The 21,296-nt window shown below is 34.6% G+C and overlaps 2 protein-coding genes and 1 long non-coding RNA gene across 7 annotated transcripts in view; 2 read left to right on the top strand and 1 right to left on the bottom strand.

Annotated features, from left to right (window-relative positions):
* The window catches only part of LOC106071341 (hillarin-like), a 101,709-nt gene extending 95,319 nt beyond the window's left edge, over positions 1-6,390 (top strand). Inside the window, exons 11-13 of the mRNA XM_056005471.1 lie at positions 516-605; positions 1,000-2,154; positions 2,887-6,390. Of these exons, the coding sequence (XP_055861446.1) occupies positions 516-605; positions 1,000-2,154; positions 2,887-4,159 (2,518 nt within the window). The 3' untranslated portion in view covers positions 4,160-6,390. The remainder of the gene's footprint in view (positions 1-515; positions 606-999; positions 2,155-2,886) is intronic.
* On the bottom strand, positions 372-10,839 carry LOC129921978 (uncharacterized). 2 transcript variants are annotated; one of them, XR_008773907.1, is made up of 3 exons: positions 10,787-10,839; positions 8,496-8,822; positions 372-574 (listed from the first exon to the last, which is right to left on the bottom strand). It is a non-coding gene; the product is annotated as an uncharacterized LOC129921978 (long non-coding RNA). The 2 variants fall into 2 exon arrangements; XR_008773906.1 differs by lacking the exon at positions 10,787-10,839 and adding an exon at positions 9,715-10,482.
* On the top strand, positions 10,628-19,975 carry LOC106071340 (zinc finger protein 492-like). Of its 4 annotated transcripts, none has more exons than XM_013231423.2 (2): positions 10,628-10,864; positions 15,484-19,975. In XM_013231423.2, exon 2 carries the CDS (start codon positions 15,498-15,500, stop codon positions 17,349-17,351), a length of 1,854 nt encoding a protein of 617 aa, XP_013086877.1. In that variant the 5' UTR covers positions 10,628-10,864; positions 15,484-15,497; the 3' UTR covers positions 17,352-19,975. The 4 variants fall into 4 exon arrangements, with proteins under 4 accessions (XP_013086877.1, XP_013086876.1, XP_013086878.1 ...); XM_013231422.2 differs by having other exon boundaries at positions 15,478-19,975; XM_013231424.2 differs by lacking the exon at positions 10,628-10,864 and adding an exon at positions 14,075-14,507.
* Positions 19,976-21,296: the final 1,321 nt, after the last annotated feature.

Here is a 21,296-nt window from a genome sequence, read left to right as displayed (position 1 = left end):
TCAAGGTGATGATAAAGCACACAACTCCTTTCAGGCTAGACAGTCTTTGTCTCATACTTGCTACATCATTAACTCCAGCCCTCAGGGTTCACTCATTGATCTACATTCTACAATAAAATAAAACATTAGTGGATTTTATGAAAAGTTTTTTTTTAACTATTACAAAATGCCCTAAGCACTGTTAATAATTCTGTTTCTATATTATAAACGTTAATCATTATGTTTCATAAAAAAGAACTGATATTAGCAGATTTTTGTGTTCTAATTCTAATTAGAAAAATTATGGATTGACATTCTTTAATTCTGATTTTCAGAATAGATCTTGATTTTAATTATATGACTGTATAGAATCTGGCCCTTGTTGTTTAGAGAGAGAGTAGTCCTTAAGGGACTGCAGGCACGACATGGCCTAAATTGTGCCGATGTGCCTCAAATCAACAAATCAAATCAGTGTTGTGGTCATGAGATTGACCAGATACATAAAATGTTTTGCTTTATTTCCACTTCATGTTTAGCTATGCTGGGCTATATTGTGAGGTCATTGAAGGTTACTCTAAAGGTGCTGGATATAAACCTGGAATGAAGATGGAAAGTGATAGATTCAGGTTAGAGACTTGGAACAATATACTTTACTTTAAACATGGAAGTGTAACATGATTGCAGGAAATCTATAAATTACATAAACATAAATGATTTTTTCATCTTTGTATTTCACAAATATACTCTATTTACTAAAGCATGATGTCTATATAAAATAAATAAAATATGACATTTACTAGTCTGAAGTTGTGTAAACCAGGGGATTATTTAAACATACAGTCAGTAAATCTAAACTAGTGTCAAAGTAAGATCAACATAAGACTATACGGGCATTTGTGAAACATGGATTATCAAGCCTTAGTGGTCAGATAATCCATTTTGTATTACTTGTAAAAACTAAATAATAGAATAACTTCCCAACTCAAAACGTGTATTGACAAAAATATTCATTTCTTACAGGAATTCATGGACAGCTGTTAGCATTGATGGCTCCTGGTGCTTTATCAATTGCAACTGGGGGGCTCGGCATGTGAAAGGTGAAGGTCGAGGTGACCCAGGGAGTGGACACAAAAAGAAGAGGGAAGGGGTGAGGCTGGACAGCAACACTCAAACACACTATAACAATGTCGAGGTTCTGTATGAACATGACAATGGGGATGTCGTCTACAGAAGTGGAGTCAGGAGGGACAGCCTGGAGAACCGTGAAAGCAGTGGCGTACCTCAGCTGAATGGGGAAGGTGGAAATTCAAGTATAGGACCAGGGTCAACAGCTAATTCTACCAGTGGACACTATGGTTTTGGTTCTAGTCTGTTTTCCAGTGATTCACGTCTGACTTCTATCACCGAAAACTCTCCAAGAAATAAGCTTCAGGGGTTCAGCAGTAATTCGAACCCAATCAAAACTCTTGGCTACAATGGCTTTGGTTATGGAAGCCAATTTTCTGTATCCAATGGATATTCTCAGAGTTCTGAGAATCCTTATTCTAGATCCTTTGGAGTCAGGAAACATTTACCAGATTCTGGGAGCAATAAAGAGAATGGACTTAATGATCCCAGTGATATAGTTTCTATTGATGGTTTCACAGGACGTTCTCTGCTAGACGCATTTTATAATAAAGATATCAAATCCAAGTTGACAGTGACCAGACTATCTGATGGTGACACTGCTAGTTACAGTAGTGGCTACAGCAAGTCTAGCACAGAGAACATGTCTCCCTCACACTCCCCCTTTGCCTCCATTAGCTCCACACCTAAATCAGGGGGAGCATTTAGTGTACACTCCGATTCCTCTGGTTCCTCCCAAAAAGATTGTGATGCCAGGTACTCTCCCCCTCAATCTTTGTTCAGGTCCAGGCAGAACCAAGATGGCTGCTGTGGGCCTCTTTCTCGGGCTTCACCTCCCCAGTCTACTTTTAGAAACTCCTCAGGATCAGATAACTCTGGCAACTCAGTCAAGTCATCCCCGCCACAATCTTTATGCAGAGCCAGCAGCATGGCTTACGTCACACCTTTGAAAACATCGCCACCTAGTTCAATTTTCAGATTTGCAAATACTTCCTTAAATGCATCCAGTCAAGGGGAAAAACTCTCACCACTACAGTCAGAATCAGAAAGGTGAGTTTTATGTTTACATTGCTAGTAGAATCACATAAAATGCAACAAGCTCTAGATTCTAGACTATAAATATAAGAACTACAGTAATAAATATAATTAAAGACAAAGTGATCAAGTGTTCAGGCTATGCATTTAAATAGAAGCTTTTGTTATTATTGGGTCCAATATAATCAATTTTAAATCCACTTGTTTGTAAAATGTTTTACATGTTTCGGATGTTCCTTCAGAGTTGAAGATAATTACTTCCTAGTCCAAACCTCCCGCAGAACGACGGGGGATGGGAGCGGGCAGGGTTTGAACCCTGGACCATCGATAAATCTGAACGACAGTCCAGCGTGCAAACCTCACGACCACTTGTAGATAACCAATTATGTTATATTAAGTCATATGTGTTATATGAGATGTGTATACAGATGATACAAATGGAATATCACTAAAGTTAAGTCTCTGTGCACTACTATTGTACTATATAAAAATTTATTTATAAAAGGTTCTTGTTCATTTATTGTTGTTAAATAAAAGTAGGGTTTTAAACTGATGATTTAATGACCCATGATCCATTATATAACATTTCTTCCATTTTTGTTAGACCTAATATGTAATTAATATAATGTGGCTGTTGTTTGTCAGCTAAACTAAAACTAGAGGCAATGTTATTTTCTGTGCTATTAAATTGGTTTGAATAAAACACATAATTTGTCAATGATCCTCTCTATTGGAACTATTTCACAGATGGAGAAACAGTGACAGTTCTGGTGGACGGTCAGACAGACGAGATTCTATAAGTACTGTTGGGGAGAGTTTGATTGGAGAAGACCCTGGATGTGACGTGACTAAACAACCTCTGTATTATCAATGTGACGAGTTTTATTTCATGACTGACCCAGAGGATCACATATATCAACACTACCCAGATGATCCAGCATGGCAGCTACTGGAGGTACCTATAACCATGTCTGAATTTCTTGACCTTCCAATTGTCAAGTCACCATTCTTTAATGCAGGGCTTAAATTTGCCACACATTATGACTGTAAACAGCACACCCAGAAAGGGGAAGTCACTCTGCAGCTGAAGATTCCTAAACTTCTAAGTTTTGGTTATACTCTGGTCCCAAGGGACAAACGAATGGCAAGTCAAAACTCAATGGATGGCCGTGTGCTACTTAGGATCATAGGTCACAAAGCCATGTTTACCGTTGCGCCTCCAAAACGAGGCAGATATTATTTCACGATATATGTCAAAGATGACAGCAGTTCCGACCTTCTCCAAAGTGCATGCGCAATGCTGATAACATGCCGAGAAGGAAGGGAGGCTATAAAGCCACCATATCCCAAAGTTGCCTTTTATGGACCAACTCTGGTCATGTCTAACTATGGGCTACTGCCACAGACACACATTGACCCACTTGTGTATTATAACCACGACGACATCAATTTTCAGTTTGCTGCCAGTCGTACAGTCAGGTTGTCTTACTCATTGACGTTTCACTGTCAGAGAGCAGACGCCATTGATGCAGACCTGCAGCGCTATGCTTTCCTTAGACATAGAGATGATACCTCTATGGCTCTACAAGTGCGTTGTCCACATGTGGGAAAGTACGTATTTTCTATTTATGGAGCTAAGTCTGCCAATCCGGAAGAGGCAGACGGACAATATGAATGTTTGTTCCGGTATCTCATCGATTGCAAACAAAGCGCCACCAACAAGTCGCCACTGCCTAGGGCATGTCATCGATGGTGTCACAGTCAGTTGCTGGAACCTGTACATGGTGACCTCCCCACAAATACCAGGATGTCTTTCCGGGTGAGGGCACCACTTGTCTGCGATATGGCATTGTTGATGGGGGATGCTTGGTATCACTTTAGAAACCATCCAGACCACATCTGGGAAGCTAGCTTGACTACCAGTGCAACACCCTGTGCTGCTAAGTTGTATGCACGTCTAAACAAAGATACTGCAAGGTTCTCTCCCTTTCTTGAGTTTCAGATAATTGATAAAAGCTAATTTTATTTATTTATTTATTTTTATTTAAAAAAACAAAACAATATCGTGATAATTCTCATGTAGTACTCTACATATAGTATACATATATATGGTTAAATGAAATGAAAAGTAATTCAAAAGCTCATTTTGTTTGTAATTAATACATTCCTATTCAGCAGTGGTGCTAGAATGACTATTTATAAACATAAAGCTCCACTCTTTCATCATCCCCTCAGAGTCTCAACGTAGTCTGTGACCGCAAACATTGACACACACACAGACACAAGTTCTCAACAACTAAAGCTGCCAGCGAGAATGTCAAGCAATATCCAAACATTTGATTTTGAGCATTTCATGTTATAGGCCGTTTATTCTAGATCTAATACATACTATTGTCAAATGTTAATGTTGTCTATTTATAACCAATTCCTTTCTCGAACAAAACAGTCTGTTTCTAATAATAATAGCATTTACTCTGATCTCTACTTGAAAATATAATAACAAAGACAGATGTAGTGTATACCAACACTATCAAACCTTTGAATAATTCTAGTCCGTCCTATAACTCTACGTTCCCTGTTATATTATGTTATGATTTTCCCCTGCACTGGCCTAGATAAATGAAGATGTTCTGTCTCAGAAGAATATCTCATTGAACACAAATGTTAAGGTTTATTTACATGACTCTAAAAGGTCAATAGCTCAAGCAGCCAAATAAAAATGTATGCAAAGAAAAAAAAAAGGTTGTGAAAATGTTTTAATGTAAAAAGAAAATGTTCTTGTTTCTATTTTCTTACATTTATATTTGAACAAAACTTGGTGCCTGATAAAGACACTTAAGGTGACATATAGCAAAGACCCAACCTTAGCACAATTATCTTGATACAATCTATAGGAATTTTTTTCTAAAGAGGTGGCTATGGTGCCATATACCTAGGGCTCAATACAGCTTGTACACACTTTGTATTAAAGCATTAATCCGTTGTTTGATTGTTGTTAGTGATTAATGCTATCAATGCTGCACAAATATGTTCATTTCCTATGTCAATTTGATAGGAGTCTCAAATTCTACTTCGAAATTATTATATGACAGATAAGCCTACTGAAGAACAATGGGCTTAAAAAGTTGCTTTTAATTTTTAGTGACACTGTGTTTTCAACTGTTTGTAATAAGTCATCTCAACTCAATGTTTTAAGGGTTAAACAATATTAATTCAGCCTTAAAAATGGTTCATCATTTTTTAAAAAGACCCAAATGCTTAAAGAAATACCATCTCTAGTTTTAGTTTTTTAAAAATTGTTTTAGGAAAATAATTGTTGCTTCAAAGCTATTTGCATTTAATAATAATATTGTAAGGCCATTTATATTTTATAAAGGATTCGTCTGAGATTATAATCGAAATAAGCACAAGAAAATTAAGTGCAGATAAATATTCTACACAGGGAAATATTATTCTGGGAACCAAATTGTTTTGAAGGAATCCGAGTGTTTTATTAGTTCGGTTGATAGGCTAGAGATTTGATTCTTATTAAAATGAAACCAAAGCAGCATGCTACATATACACAATGGCGTTGCCAAGTTCATTTTACATAAGAGAATCATATTATAGTGGTGTTTTCTTTTCAACTACTAATTGGAATGACTTTGAAAAAGGGTTTCTGTGACCCCTGTTCTCGCCACCTGCTTCAGGGCAGCTACGCTCCTGTACAAAGTGTATAAATATTTCTTATTGTTGTGGATGGTACTAAACAGTAGTAAGAGGCCAGTCAATGTAGGTCAATACAAACTTACAAAGCCTATTGAAAGTCCTGATTGTATAAAATTCTTAATTTATTGAAAATATTATATTTGTATTGATGCTGTTGTATTTCTATAGAATATGTCGTGAATCAACGCGGTAAGGTCTTATATATTTAAGTGTACATTTAAAGACTCACACTCAATATTTCATTCATTTTGCTCATAGTGTTCTGTAGACTTTTTTTTTACTAGACCACTTACTATCATTATGTTGTACTATTGCTTTTGACTGCATCTGAATAGTATGGGCGGCATGTTTTTAAGTTGTTATTGGATCTTGCAATGTATGCTTCAATTTATTAGGTTAAAACTGTGATCTTTTTTTAATGAATGAAACAATCTGTGCTTGAATGTACGCTAGATGTCGCAGTGTTCTTTGATATTTTAATTCAATCGAAATTCACATTATAATGTACCTACTGACTTTTTTGTAATAAACTCATGAAATAAATCCTTTAGTTTTACTGTTTATTTCAAGTGTTTAAAAATTGATATAGATCTTGTATGTCAAAACTTACTTAGACTTAGATCCTTCCGCGCCGTTCAGCTCATTGGGCAGCAAGCTGTCTTCACAAAGATCTGTCACTGGCAATGTCTAAATTTAAGCCTTTTCCCACCTGGTTCCACTGCTGTGAGTTCCTCCATGAAAGTGTGGCGCCAAGTTAAACGAGGACGTCCCTGTTTGCGCTTTCCTCGTATTGGCATCCATGTCATTGCAAGTCTTGGTATGCGTAATTCATTCTGTCGGAGGACTTAGAAAACAATTGTTCATGTTTATGTAAGTGTATAAGAGTTGCTGTTTAGTTGACACTTATCTTCATTTGCATATCGCCCTTAAAAAAAAACAACATTTTATCGGAAAGTAATCAGACGTCTGTCGGCATTGTGGCCAGCTGCTGAAAACATCTAGATGCTGAAAACTTCTAAATTGTAAAGATCACAACAAGACGAAATAAACACAAAGATAACGTTCAGAGTTAGTTGTGATCAAATCTGGTTCTGGTGATAACACTAAAGGATCTAACTTAAGTCTTCCACTGAATCAGTTGTTAAGTTATTATAGGTTGAAAAAATCTGGTTCTGGTGATAGCACTAAAGGATCTAATTTAAGTTGTTAAGTTTGTCTGTCTCCATGTTTTTGAAGCAGTACGCAGCTCCCAACCATGCTTTAGATGCAAAGTTTACTGGACACCATCTGTCTCCATGTTTTTGAAGCAGTACAGCTCCCAACCCTGCTTTAGATGCAAAGTTTACTGGACACCATCTGTCTCCATGTTTTTGAAGCAGTACAGCTCCCAACCCTGCTTTAGATGCAAAGTTTACTGGACACCATCTGTCTCCATGTTTTTGAAGCAGTACAGCTCCCAACCCTGATTTAGATGCATCAGTTTGTAACTTCAATATGCTTTATTAGGATCGTAAAATTTCAAAACTGGACAACTCCATCCTTCGAATATACAACAGTAATGTTTTACTAATAGTTCATTCTTTATGTCAGTAGTATTCACTGTTTTTCTCTCAATAAATCCAAATCTTTCACAATCTCTACACAACATTGTCCTTTTGTTCACTGTTACATGCACTTCACACTCACCAACTACTGAGATATGGTCTTGTCAATACGATGTTAATCTCACTGTCAGGTTTAGGATTTATTTGCATTGTTAACTAGCTGTATACTATTAAGGTCACGGGGTTCAACCTGACAAGAACATCACTCACACACAGTCGTACATAGAGTAACCAACTAGGTGAATAGATTAAATAACAAAAATAAATGAATTTAATTGTATGAAACTTATATGTGTATGTACAATGAGGATGATAAATAGACAATATATATATATATATATATATATATATATATATATATATATATATATATATATATATATATATATATATATATATATAATAGGTATATATAAAGATATTATTCAATAATTAATTTCAGCACCTCTGCTACTGCTATCAACTTGTCACTCTGGTTTCATAGTCCACCAGATTCTGACCGACTGGCGTCACAAAACTGCCAACCTCGGTAATAGTAAAGTTAGACCTCAGATGATAGCCAATTTGACAATGACACTGAAAACTGTAATATATATTTCTGAGACGGGAAGCGACGCCCACACTAGCATAGACTCGAGCCAGTATATACAACTCCAACACTGGCACCCTATCTATAAACGAAATAAACACAAAACTTAACTTCTACTCTAAAACTAGAAATAGTGACAACCTCATACAACATACATTAAGAGATATCACAAACGAATAACTCACCCAAAACAGGGGTCCAACAATCCTACTGAATAATAAGTCCAAGAAAACTAGTACACACTATAGATATAATAACCTTTTACGGACCAACACACCGTCTGTTTTAACCAACTCAGAGGGTGAACTGCCTCATGACAAAGAATGACCAATAGATGTCACCGGACTTAGTGACGTAGCAAAACAATTCAAAACACAAAACGCACTCTCGCCCCGTACAAGTAGTACGAGTAGAGGACATAAAAAACATAGTTAGGATAACTACGCGACACTCACCTATGTTGGTTTCATGGGCGCACGCAGATAGGTGCAAGGTGATGCACTTAATTGCACCCCCCTGGATTCTGAGTAGCCAAAATCTAGCCATTTTGTTTGCATCGTCAGATCAATTAAAATCGAAGTAGCAACTAAACAAGTAGTGCTTCCAATGGTGACTGAAGTACAGTTGTAGTAGGCTAGCCTAGGTTTATCAGAAATTGATGACTGAACATGTAGGCTTCGTGCACCCATCTGAATTCTTAAGAAGTCAATTCTAGTCAGTTTTTTTACACCTTCAAATCAATTAATTTCTGCCAGAAAGCCACTTAACATGTAGTGCTTCCACTGAAATAAAGTTAATAAGGATAAGTGTGACATAATGGGGAAATAACTATTTTTGATTACTTGTATAGTTAGGAGTGATTATTATTGTAATAAACTCGAATAGGTTAATCTGTAGATCATGTCCGACCATGAGTGCTTTATTATTGGCTCTTAATTCAATATTTTATGGCACTTGATTCTTGACGATTTGTTTTCATTCACACATAATTATAGTAATAAAATATTTAGTAAAGGCCTAGAATACGAAAAATGTTTTGTTGTTGTTTTTTGTCTTGGAGGAAAAAATTCTAACCAGCTGTCTTTCGATTAGAATCATTAGATATATCTGAAAGTTTCTTTGAACATGATTGAAGAGTGCAGTCATCTGGTAAATGTATTTACGTCTTGTGGAGTTGCGGTCATTGTTAGCGCTCGATAAAATAGCAGCAGCATGAATTAACTGCGTTGTTTTTCCGGTGTGCTACAGTTCTACGGTACGCCAAAGACTTAAATAGAACTAAACTATTTTTGTTCTAACGTTAGAAGTGGCAGACTGTAGAATATTATTGCATTGGAGAAGACGTGCATTGAATTTTCTTCTTCCAAAGAATCGATTTTGTTGCTAACGAAAAATAATAATTGTGCTTAAAAGATGAAACGACGACACTTGATTGAATTTGTTATATGTTGGTAATAAAGTCGTTTTTTCTGTATTAACAGGCTACTTAAATATAGAGTAACTGCAATACATACACAACCCATACACAACCGATTTAGTCCTAAAAACATTCGCCCCACTCCAGTTATTTTGTTATCACGTAACGTTTTATACACTTGTGCAGAAAATAATAATAGACCTATATAATGGATACTAAGCGTGCGTATGTTTACATTTCTAGCTACAGTCACTTACTATATTTTCAAAAGTCTTTTGCAAAAGTGCATATTTTCCCCATTTGGGTGTCACCCCCTAACGAGTGTCACCCGGTGCGGCCCTCACCCCCTAGTGACGCCACTGCTTACGAGCATGAGAGAGAAAGAGAGTCAGAAGGCTGTTAGTTTGATGTACGAAGACTGTTTATATATTTTGAAATCAGCCATATGACTTGTTATTCAAGCGGTCAAGATTAAAAGATTTATAAACATAAAACTACTAGATTATCATCTATTTTCGGTCCAACTGGCTGGTCTCAATCAATACGAGTAGGCAAAACCATATAGACACACATTGTCCGTAAGCAACACAGCTATAGCTTAGAGCTCTCAAGACATAGATCTAGATCTACGTAGCACTGACAAATTTGGCCTAAAATCGCAGATAACTTAAATGCCTTTTCGAAATACTGCATTCCTCATTAATCTACGGACTCGAAGACAAGCCTTATTGTGCCTTTTCGAATACAGATTTAGAAATAGTACGATGCTGTTTAGAGAATTAGATCAAATTTGAATTTAAGATTGTGGCGGGAAAGGATTAGATCTACTCTTAATATCTAAACTAAATCTAAGTAGATTTTAAATAAGCAAACTTCATGGGTCTGAGGCTCGTGGTGATTGTGGAGGGAAAGAATTAGATCTAAATCTATCTAGATTTTAAGCAAAATTTTATGGACAGTGGCTGATGGTGATTATAGATCTAAGTGTGGAGGGAAAGGAGTAGATCTAAATCTAGAAAGTTAGGGATTCGAAATTCTGCTTTTTTTTTTTATTATTATTATTTACTTCCGGTTCACAGACAATTCATACGCAAACCAACAAACTTCCTCAAAGAAAAAAAGTTCAATAATATAATCTATATAGATCAAGATTCTATTAACAACTTTAAAAGCTAAAAAAAAAAGACATGGATATTTTTTAAAATATCGTTTTAAACATTTCTTTAGTGATTTAATTTTTTACATCTCGATTCAACTAGTCTAGATCTAGACTAATTATCGTTAAAAACCTTGCTTTGTATCTCAACACTGCGCTGACTGTCCACTGACCTATATTATAAACGTGGAAGGAAAAGCTCGCCATTTTTTTCGACCAGACCGCCTTCAACGGCTCTATATTTTATATAGGTATGTTTCTCAAAATTTATCTAGATCTACATTTTTCAGACATGCCTATATATATTAGAAAATACTAGTTGCTTAGATGTAGATTATAGATACATCAATTAAATTAGACCCTCTAAATAAAAATAGACCTAATATTAAATAGACTCAGTCACCAGTGTCACTGTCAGTAGTCAGTAGATCAGTCTTAGAGTCTAGATCTAGATCTAGACACCGTCACTGACTGAACACACTCGTCTCTACCCCCCTCTCTATACTATTATACTACTATAGTCTATACTAAATACTATCCTCTATACTCTATAGTCAGGTCTCTACTCTACTGTCTCTAGCTAGGCTACTACGGTACTAGGCAGGCAAAGGCCTGTACTACTGTAGTGAAAGACTCACTTTTAGAAAGTTATTTTTACAAAACTAAATCAAATCTCATATATATATATTATAATCTCTAGATTAGAACTATTCTAGATTAAAATTTAGATCTAACTAAATCTAGAATCATAAAATGCCTAGAGTCTAGACTCTAGAGATCAAATTTAATCCTTATACTATTTATAGGCTTTTCAGCACCTTTATTTTTCAAATTCTTATTCAAAGACTATTAAGACAAAGATCTCTACCAGGACCAGAGTACCAATAGAATCTTTCTGATCTATATTTAAATCTGTAATAAGATCTAGAGATTTTTATAGATCAACACCATGGCTTACTTTGAAAAAAATAAACTGAAATATTTTGGCACAGCTGGTTCATTACAATTAACATACATGTAATGGATTAGGTATGACAAAGTAGAAAAGACCAGAAAAATATAGAAGTGCAGATCTTAGAGAGGAAGTGGAGATGGATTGGTCACACCCTTAGAAAAGATACCAGCAACAGAGCTAGTCAGGCCTTAGAGTGGAACCCCCAGGGAACAAGACGCAGAGGAAGACCAAAAAGAACATGGCAACGCTGTGTACTTGAAGAAGCAGATAAGACCGGGAAGAGTTGGGAAACCATAAAAAAGCTAGCAAGAGACTGTGGAGAGTGGTGTGTTTTTGTCGAGGCCCTATGTTCCATGAGGAGTGATGATGATGATGAATGGATTAGGCTGCGAGACAAACATTTGAGACTCAAAGAAAAGCCATTGTTGAAGACAGATATGCAGAAGGCGGAAAGAAAACTTAAATAGAACGGCTTTGTCTGCACGAAATGCTTGAAAATATGCAGATCGCAACTGTGTTTGCGTAGATATGAGAAACACTGCACTCACTCTTAATCTTTGGAATCAAAGACTGCCATTTATATCTATAAATTGTTTTGTTCAGATGGCAATGTATTCAATCTTCGACATCTACTGTCCCATATACAAAAACAAAAGAAATGTTCATAATAGACCTTCTCTATGCTGATGATTGCTCCCTGCTAGCTAACAATGAACATGATCTCGAAGATCTCAGTCAACGAATTTACATGTAATTCACCGTAAATGACAGCCCCTTAACTATGTAGACTACTTCACATATATCTAGTATCGCTTTTTAGGGAAGTTGATAACCGTCTGGACAGGGACAGTAGTGCTTTTGGACACCTCCAGGCTACAGTTTGGCAGAATAAATCGCTCCGCCTGCCTACAAAAATCAAATGTCTACCAAGCAGTGGTTCTCTTAAATAGAACGGCTTTGTCTGCACGAAATGCTTGAAAATATGCAGATCGCAACTGTGTTTGCGTAGATATGAGAAACACTGCACTCACTCTTAATCTTTGGAATCAAAGACTGCCATTTATATCTATAAATTGTTTTGTTCAGACGGCAATGTATTCAATCTTCGACATCTACTTTCTATATGGATCTGAGACATGAGTATTTTAACTCTTTCTCTCCTACTAGACGATGCCAGCATTGATTTGACCCCATCAAACTATTTGATTTTTGAATTTATTATAAACTTTAATTGTGTTGTGTAAAAATGTAACATTTTTTTGATAACAAACAAAACAGTTATTGAAGTTTAATCATAACAGGATAGTGAAATACAAATGAGTAAAATGAAAAATTCTATCGGAACGAGAAGAATAATTACTGAGAGAAAGAGTTAAAGAAAGCAACTAAAACTACTTGAACGCTTTCACCAAAGATGCTTGCTTTCCATCATGGACATATGGTGGCAAGACTGCACTACAAACGGCAATGTCCTTGCCCTTGCGAACACCGGCATGGACAGTATAGAGGGACTTCTTATGGTCCAACAGTTACGCTGGGAAGGTCATGTATCCCATATAGGAGTGGAACGTATGCCAAAAGCAGTCTTTTTTTATGAACTAAAAGGTGGTAGACATAACAGAGGTGCCCAATAGAAACGCTTTTAGACCAGCTTAGGCGCCAACTTGCCTTAGCTGACATAGAAGAGAGCACCTGGTTGCATGCAGCTACAGAACGAGACAGCTGGAGGTTACTTACAAATGCTGCATGATACGTATGTGAGACCAAAAGAAAATCCGTAGACGTAGCTCCAAATAGGGAAAATAGAATTTGCTGGGATTTTCAGTCAAAAGTACCCTGAGAACAATGTTGTTTTTCCTAAATTGCATCAAATATGAAGACACCCTTTTTCTGCCTTAAATATAAAGTTTCCTTAATTATATGCACTTTGAATACTTTGACATGCATCAGTGCAAAAAAAATCAATTAAAAACAGTCTCTAGGAACCACCATAAAGGTTTCAAACAACTACTTCTTATATAATTTATAACTTACAAATCAGCTCTAGAGCTAAAATGACCTATGTCTCTACTATTGTGAAGGAAAACAAGCTTAGGTATTATGAAGATAACTTGAATTTGAAACAAAAATTTAAGACTTCAGTCCTTTTGAAAAAAAAAAAAGATGTTTTCAGATTGCTTTTTAGTCTGTTTATGTAGTAATACAATCAGACTTGTAGCATCAGTTAATTAAACTCCAATATAATAATTATCTCAATTATAATTATTTCTAAATATTCCAATATATATTAGAATTCTACAAGAAGTGACTTGTTGAATTCCAGTTTTCCAAATTTAATATCTCAATCTCAGAGAATTTGTGTAAAGTCTGCATCTTCATAGATTTATGAGCAGCTAAGAAATAAATTGTAGAATAACTAACTCCCAATTTGAACCTAATTCAGATGAACAGATATATATATATATATACACCGGTATATATATAATAAGATTTGCAGCTGGAATTCCTAATAGCATTAATTTTGATAGATTATGTGTCTTAGATTTTATGCAGAATTTCTGTACATTTTCTTTTTTATAATAGGTCCTGCCAAAATTTTTCTTTTAAGTTATTGGCCGGCTCCTCAAAAAGTTTGCCCATCACTGGACTAGAGTACAGTATTATATTATATTTGTAAAATACTAATGACTGATTGATCAGGAGACCTCTTTAACTGTCTTAATGATCAGCATGAAATTTTGTACACAAGTTTCTTTCACCCCTAGAACTGGTTTTGACAATTTGGCAATTTAAATCACATTTATATATTCTTAGAAACTACTTTAAAAAGTAGAAAATGGAACACGCAATTTTTATGAGTCAGTATTAAAAAACCTATGTCTATTTTATAAGCTTTTAAAATGAAACATAAACCTAAAAAGATTTTAAACATCATACAAGTAAGATATATAGTATAGCTTATGATAGAGTAATTATTTTGCTTTTATTAACTAATCAATGTTAAAGTTTGTTTTTGTTTTTTAAAGGAAAATGTTTTTACCCTGCCCTATTCCTCCCCCTCCTTAAATCCTATTTTTAAAGCAAATGTATTCATGTAGTAGAATTTATAAAATTTAATGATAGGCCTATAGATCCAGACTAAGTTGTGTGAAATGTTCCTCGATGTCTATTAATTTATCAAACTTTTTTCAAATGAATAGGGCCTACATGGAGAAATACCTGAATACAAGATACATATTGTATCTAGCTAAATTAATTTTTTTTTTTTTTTTTTTTTTTACTTTGAAAAGTTATAATATATGGTCAAACTAGAGTTTTTGCAGTGTGGCCAAAAAGCCAAAGATACATCAACTGTCATATTTCTAGGAGATTTAAAGCCATTTTCAAGAACCATGTTCATCCACCCACCCAAGATTTGGAGCCCATGAATTTACAAGCTAAATAGAGGAATTGTAAAAATGCCCTATTAAGAAATACTGTTTTTATACAGGTCACAAAAGCACACAGGAAATTATTTTTTCCTTAGGCAATTGAATTATTCAGCAAAAGCCAACTTTCTAATTTTAACTCCACACATGTAAATAATGTATGAGAAAAATTGTTAATTTACATTTTGTTAACAAACATTGTAATAATTTGTGTGTGTTTAATACACTAACAAAAAAAAAGAAATTTCATCCAAAATATTTAAAGCACTAAACACTGCCTATTAGATGCTTGTTTATTTGTTCCCATTGTATATATTGTTTTTTTGTTTTTTTTTACCAATACACCAAACTGCTTTTTTTTTTTTTTCTGTACAACGTACCAATTTGTCAGAGTATTCTGACCAGAACTTTTGTTTTGTTAGATATTAAATTGAATTTTTTTGCTGTATTACATAAAACTATTAATTGATATTTTTTTCAGTTTCAGATTCTGTGTATTTGATGACTGACAAAGATTTAACCATGAATGTTGACAAAGTTGTTGCTGTTGAAAATACCAGTACTTTGAAAATTGAAGGTGATAATTCAGAAAATATTGAAGTAAAACTTATTTATAATGAAGAAAGTAACAGCTATGAGTTACAGATTTCAGATCTCATTGGTCAAATGGCTCCAGACACAGAGCTGATTATTATTAGTGAGGTAGAGGATAATCAAATAGATGAACATAAGGGCATCACTTATATTGATGCTAGAGATTTGTCCTCCTTAGGTAATGTTGTTCTCAATAAAAATGTGAAGCAAACTGATGGTGCTTGCAATACAACTATTGTATATACTTCTGAAAACATCAAACAGGAAGACATTCAGGCAGAAGATATTAATCAGGAAATACTATATCAAATATCTGAAAGTAAAAAAATACCTCATTCTAAAAATGAAGAAATAGACATTAAACCAAATTTAAGTAAAATTGAACCAGTTTTGTTCATAGATAATAGCGACAACTCAAAAAGTGGACAAAAACCAGAGACAATTGAAGTCAAAGTGTTTGTATGTGAGCATTGTGTGGAGACATTCACCTCTAGTGCAGACTTAGTCAATCACAAGTTGTCAGCTCACAAGTCTCTTATTGAATGTGAAATATGTAATAAGCAATTCTTGGATTCTAATGTCTTTAAAGCTCACATGCTTCTCCATGCAATGAAGAAAAATTTCAAGTGTGAAACTTGCAACAAAATATTTACTCAGAAGGGTCTTTTTAATAAACATCAGCTACTCCATTCTAGTAAAAAACCTTCAGTCTGTGAAACTTGTGGCAAGACTTTCTCTAACCATGGATACTTAATAAAACACCAACAAATACATATTGCTGGAGAGAAACAGTTTCAATGTGAACATTGCAGTAAAGTTTTTCTTCATGAAGCTTACTTAAAGAAACACATATTAGTACATACTGGGGATAAGCCCTTTGAATGTGAAACTTGCCATGCAACCTTTGCACAGAAACATCTTCTGGAAGCTCACACTTTAAAGCACACTGGTACAAAACCTTTTGCTTGTGATCTTTGTAGTAAGACATTCTGTCAGAAACGTACCTTAGATAAACATTTGGCCTTACACCATGAAGAACTAAAAAAGATTGATTGTGACACTGTTCCAACACCATCCAATGAAGTTGTCAATACTGCTGACAACCCTTCAAATGAAATTAAAACTGAAGAAACCCCATCCAGTGAATCTAAAACTGATGAAACCTCATCAGTGGAAGCCATTAAAGTTACTATTAAAAAAAAGGATCCAGATTTAACCAGTGAAAATAATTATGTGTGTGAAATATGTAACAAAAGCTTTTCCTATAAAGGTAGTTGGAAGACCCACAAAGTCATTCATTTAAAGGAGAAGCCTTATTCCTGTGATGTTTGTCATAAAACATTTTCGTTTAAAGGGAATCTAAAGACCCATAAAGCTATACATCTTGAAGATAGGCCTTACAAATGTGGTCTGTGTTCTAAGGCATTTGCCCAATCTGGTGAGCTTAAGCGTCATTTACTCATGCATACAGGAGAGAAACCATATCTCTGTGACATATGCAGTAAAGCATTTTCCCATGGCAGCTATTTAAAAAAACACAAGCTAGTTCATAGAGATGAAAAGCCTTTTAAATGTGAATGCTGTACCAAAGTCTTTTCTCGTCAAGGTTACCTGAAAGATCATATGCTGGTTCATACTGGAGAGAAAAAATTTAAATGTGAATGTGGTAAAGCCTTCTCTCGTAGTGGATACCTTAAGAGACACAGAGTCTTACATAATGGACATATTGCTGATGATAACGGTATGATACAAGAACTATAGGATACACAACATCCGTTTATTCTTATTACATGTTGATGAACATTACTTTTCGTATTTTCTTGCTAAAATTGATTCCATTAAATCTGACTGCCTAGACTTTTGTCTTGATGGTTCTGTGTTTGAACTCTGCCTGCCACCATACCCCACAATCCTGATGGAGTTTTGGGAAAGAAAGTAATAATTCTCAGTTCTGAAGGAACATCCAAAGAGTGTAAAACAGACAAAAAAAAAACAACAACAATCCCATCAACTTTGACAAGATGCACAAGTTTAAAGTGGAGTGATAGATACTTAAGACTACTGGCTACAAAATAGCAGTCAGCCATCATCTCAACTTTCTGATGAGACTGGAAAAATTCTAATTCATATTGGCAGTTATATTGTGGAAATGGTTGTCATATATATTCTATACATGCATGCTTTGTTCATGATAAATTGAATCTGTAACTGTGGCTAAATTGGAATTGGTCCAACTTTTAAGCTCATGTAGTAATATGATATTAGACTTTACTTAATTATATGAATATATATATGTCACTTTTTTTTTGTAATAATTGAGATGTCACACAAACTCACTTTGTTAACCTGGAAGCCACCCTATTGCTGTCATTAATTCTTTCTCTCCATAATATTTTCCGCAGCCCAATAGAATTATTGATTTTGTAGCTCACAACCATGTTATGATTAAACTTGCTTTTTTTTTTTTTTTTTTGTTCAGAATATATGAACACATTGAAAATGCTTAAAATGAACAACTTGAGCTAATTATCCATGTATCATTACCATTTAAAAAAAAAAAATGAAATAGTCACAATGGAAAAGTCAACTTTCTATCTATATCTAGGAAATATAGTATAATCCAAATTTACCAGTAATATAAATTATTTTTATATTTATCCATATTTTCACCAAATTTTATATCTATCGCTAATTTCAGAACACATCTAATGATTCTTATCCCCTTGTCGCTACTATCCAAAACATCAATCTAAAGAAATTTGCTTTAATAGCTAAATAGAGAAAGGGTTAATTCTTTATTTCTGTTCATAATTTTCATTTCAACAATGATTTTTAAAGAAAATGGAATTATTATGTGTCTGTACCTATTTAAAACTTTATCTCCTGCAATAGATCTACTTTTTGTTTTCATATTTACTAACCAATGGTAATTTTTACCATTAAGCTTTTGAGTTATTATCTTTTTAGTTTGTTTATCAAAAGTCTTTAGTAAAATGTTTTAGCAAAAACATGAAATGCAGTAATAATAATAAAAACTATATCATTTTGAAAGTGCTTGTAAATATTATCACCACAGTGTCTAGTTTTGTGTATTTTTTTTTTTTTTTTTTTTTTGCTTTTTACTGACTGTCATTTTTCCCTGCCTTTGTTATCATGACCAAAAGTTAATGTTGCAGTTAGATATTAACAATTATAACTGCCAAAAGTTAACCAAGCTTCTAAATATCTCAACCCCAAATTGTACTGACCAAAAAACATTTGAAATTGCTGACATCCCATTTTTAAATGAAATTTAAAATGGTAAAGCTTATTTTAACTATTAATCTGAATGTTGTCCAGAAATTACTTCTCTGGCTATGTCAAGATGAACTTCTGAATTTTATTGATCCTAAGTAGTCAACTCAATTACAAACAACTTGATTCCATTGCTTTTGGTGTTTTGGCACAAGATGGGACAAAGTTGTTTTTTTTTTAAATAGTTTTTAATAGCCACATAATCTATAGGCTAGATCTGTCTCAAGACAAGAATTATTTTCATATTCATGTGTAAATATAACTTAAGAATATAGAATCTGCTTTGTTCATAGAACATACTTAGCTTTGTTACCCTTTCATTGCAAATGTGTAGATCTTCAAAAACCGCACGACCAGGCAGCCATCCTAGATCTAGTAACTAGTAATACTAAAACTTAAATACTAGAGTAAAGACAGACACAGAGTCTTACTTAATTAATTAGATCTAGATTCTAGTTACTAGAGCTAGATATATAGATCTAGGATTCTAGGTGAACTAGAGTCTAGGTCTAGACTCTTATGAGTATCAGGGTGCTTTTGAAGTTGTACATTGTATTTAAAGTCAAGGCACATCAGTTAAAGTACTGTTAGCATTATATTATATAGAGGCAATGTACAATTCAAGTATCAATACAGTTTGTAAAGTAATATTTTACATTGCTGAAGATGTGTACATTATTTTACTATAGTATTTTACCATATGTTTTGGTTTGATTTGCTTGCAATTTTTGTATGGTTCTTCAACATAATTGTTTTTTTTTTTCCTAAAATAAATCTATTTAAAAAAAACACAACATTTATTATGGTTTTCATTAAGTAAAAAAGTCATAAAAATGTTTACAGGTAAATTAAAAGCATTCAGGACTAATTTTTTAAAAGTAACTGTGTCTAAGTAGACTATAATTGTACGTTTAACTTAAGAGGGATCAAATTGTGAAAAATAAAATGACTGGTGGCTCTTATATTTTTGTTTGCCAAGAAGTTTTAGTGATCACCTTATGATTAGACTAGTTACATCGGAACTGTTCAACCATTTTGTTGCAAAGAAAATGTTGTACCGTATGGTAACAACCAATAAACAATAGTGACACCAGATGCTATGTTAATATTAGTATTATTTCATTATCATTTCCAAAAATACGCCCCATCTTAACTTCTGGTATGGTAATATAATATTTGGACTTCATAAAAGGGCTTCCTGTCTCTAGGTCTAGATCATGAGCTCTTCTTCTCAGGGCAAGTATGCTGACCAGCCGTCACCTTGGCAATTAGGAGGTGGAGTTAATCGTGATATCACATTACTTCCTGCCATTATCTAGTACATATACTCCGTTGCAAATAATGTTTGAACTATTTCTATCATTCAAATTTATCAAATAGGTCTATCAGGAAGTGATTTCCGCCCGCCTAAATATAGGCAGGATAAAAAAGTCACTAGCAGCAAATCTACATAACATGGGCGTAGCTCCTCCACCACCTGGGGGGGGGGGGATTTCATTTTGTGGCAGTGCCTTTTTTTTTCGACGTCTTTTGTATCTTAGAATAGATTCTTTGTGGATCGACAGTAGATACCTTTCCCTTGTCTCCCAACAGGCTCTGGGGCGGAAATCCGGTGCCTTGCATTATTTCCGGTATTTGAAACTTAAACAAAAATGCATATTTTGGGGTATCTACAATGCATTATCCTGCTACTCTTCTATTAAAAAAAATTGTTGCACTTTATTAATGAATGGAGCTCAGCTACTAGTAGAAATTGCTTTTATTTATTTATTTTTATTTTTTTTTTTATTGGAGAGGGGGGCGGGGTAACCACCAAACACCTTTCGGCTACGCTCAAGGAATTTAGTGATTGTAGCTTTGATTTTCTTTTTATTGGAAGGGGGATTGAAACATCTAGGATTATGGAATTCGGTTTTTTATTTTTTTCTCATCCAACTCAAAAGGTTACTGACCCCCTGCACTAGACAGAAACAACGGCGTTTGGACTAAGTCAAGGAACCTGAGATTTTTATGTAATTTAGTAACTTCGGCTTTGCTTTTCCGTTTAACCTTTTTGGGTCCTTTGGGCAAGTGATGGCTTAACATTCAAATTTACCCTCCAATAAAGAAAAAAAAGTCTCCAAGTCCCCCTGTGGCATTTTACGTCTCGAGAAACACTATTTTCTTTTTACAACTTCTTGCAAGAGGCCAATCCTTGATACACAGCTGCGGTCACAGGTTGAGCATCTGTAATCACCAGGCGCCGTTGCATTTTCACCCTTATTTCTATTACTGTTGTGTATGGCATCTGTAATCCTGGACCCTTCCTTTATGCTCGCTCTCCATGTGAATCTATCCAGTGCCCCTTTTCCCAGTTAATATAGCTCACCATGTGAATCTATCCAGTGCCCCTTTTCCCAGTTAATATAGCTC

The sequence above is a fragment of the Biomphalaria glabrata genome, chromosome 12, assembly GCF_947242115.1.
Source record: "Biomphalaria glabrata chromosome 12, xgBioGlab47.1, whole genome shotgun sequence".
NCBI classification, from domain to species: domain Eukaryota; kingdom Metazoa; phylum Mollusca; class Gastropoda; family Planorbidae; genus Biomphalaria; species Biomphalaria glabrata.
The sequence above is the reverse complement of the archived record's forward strand: the minus strand, read 5'-3'. Positions and strand labels throughout refer to the sequence as shown.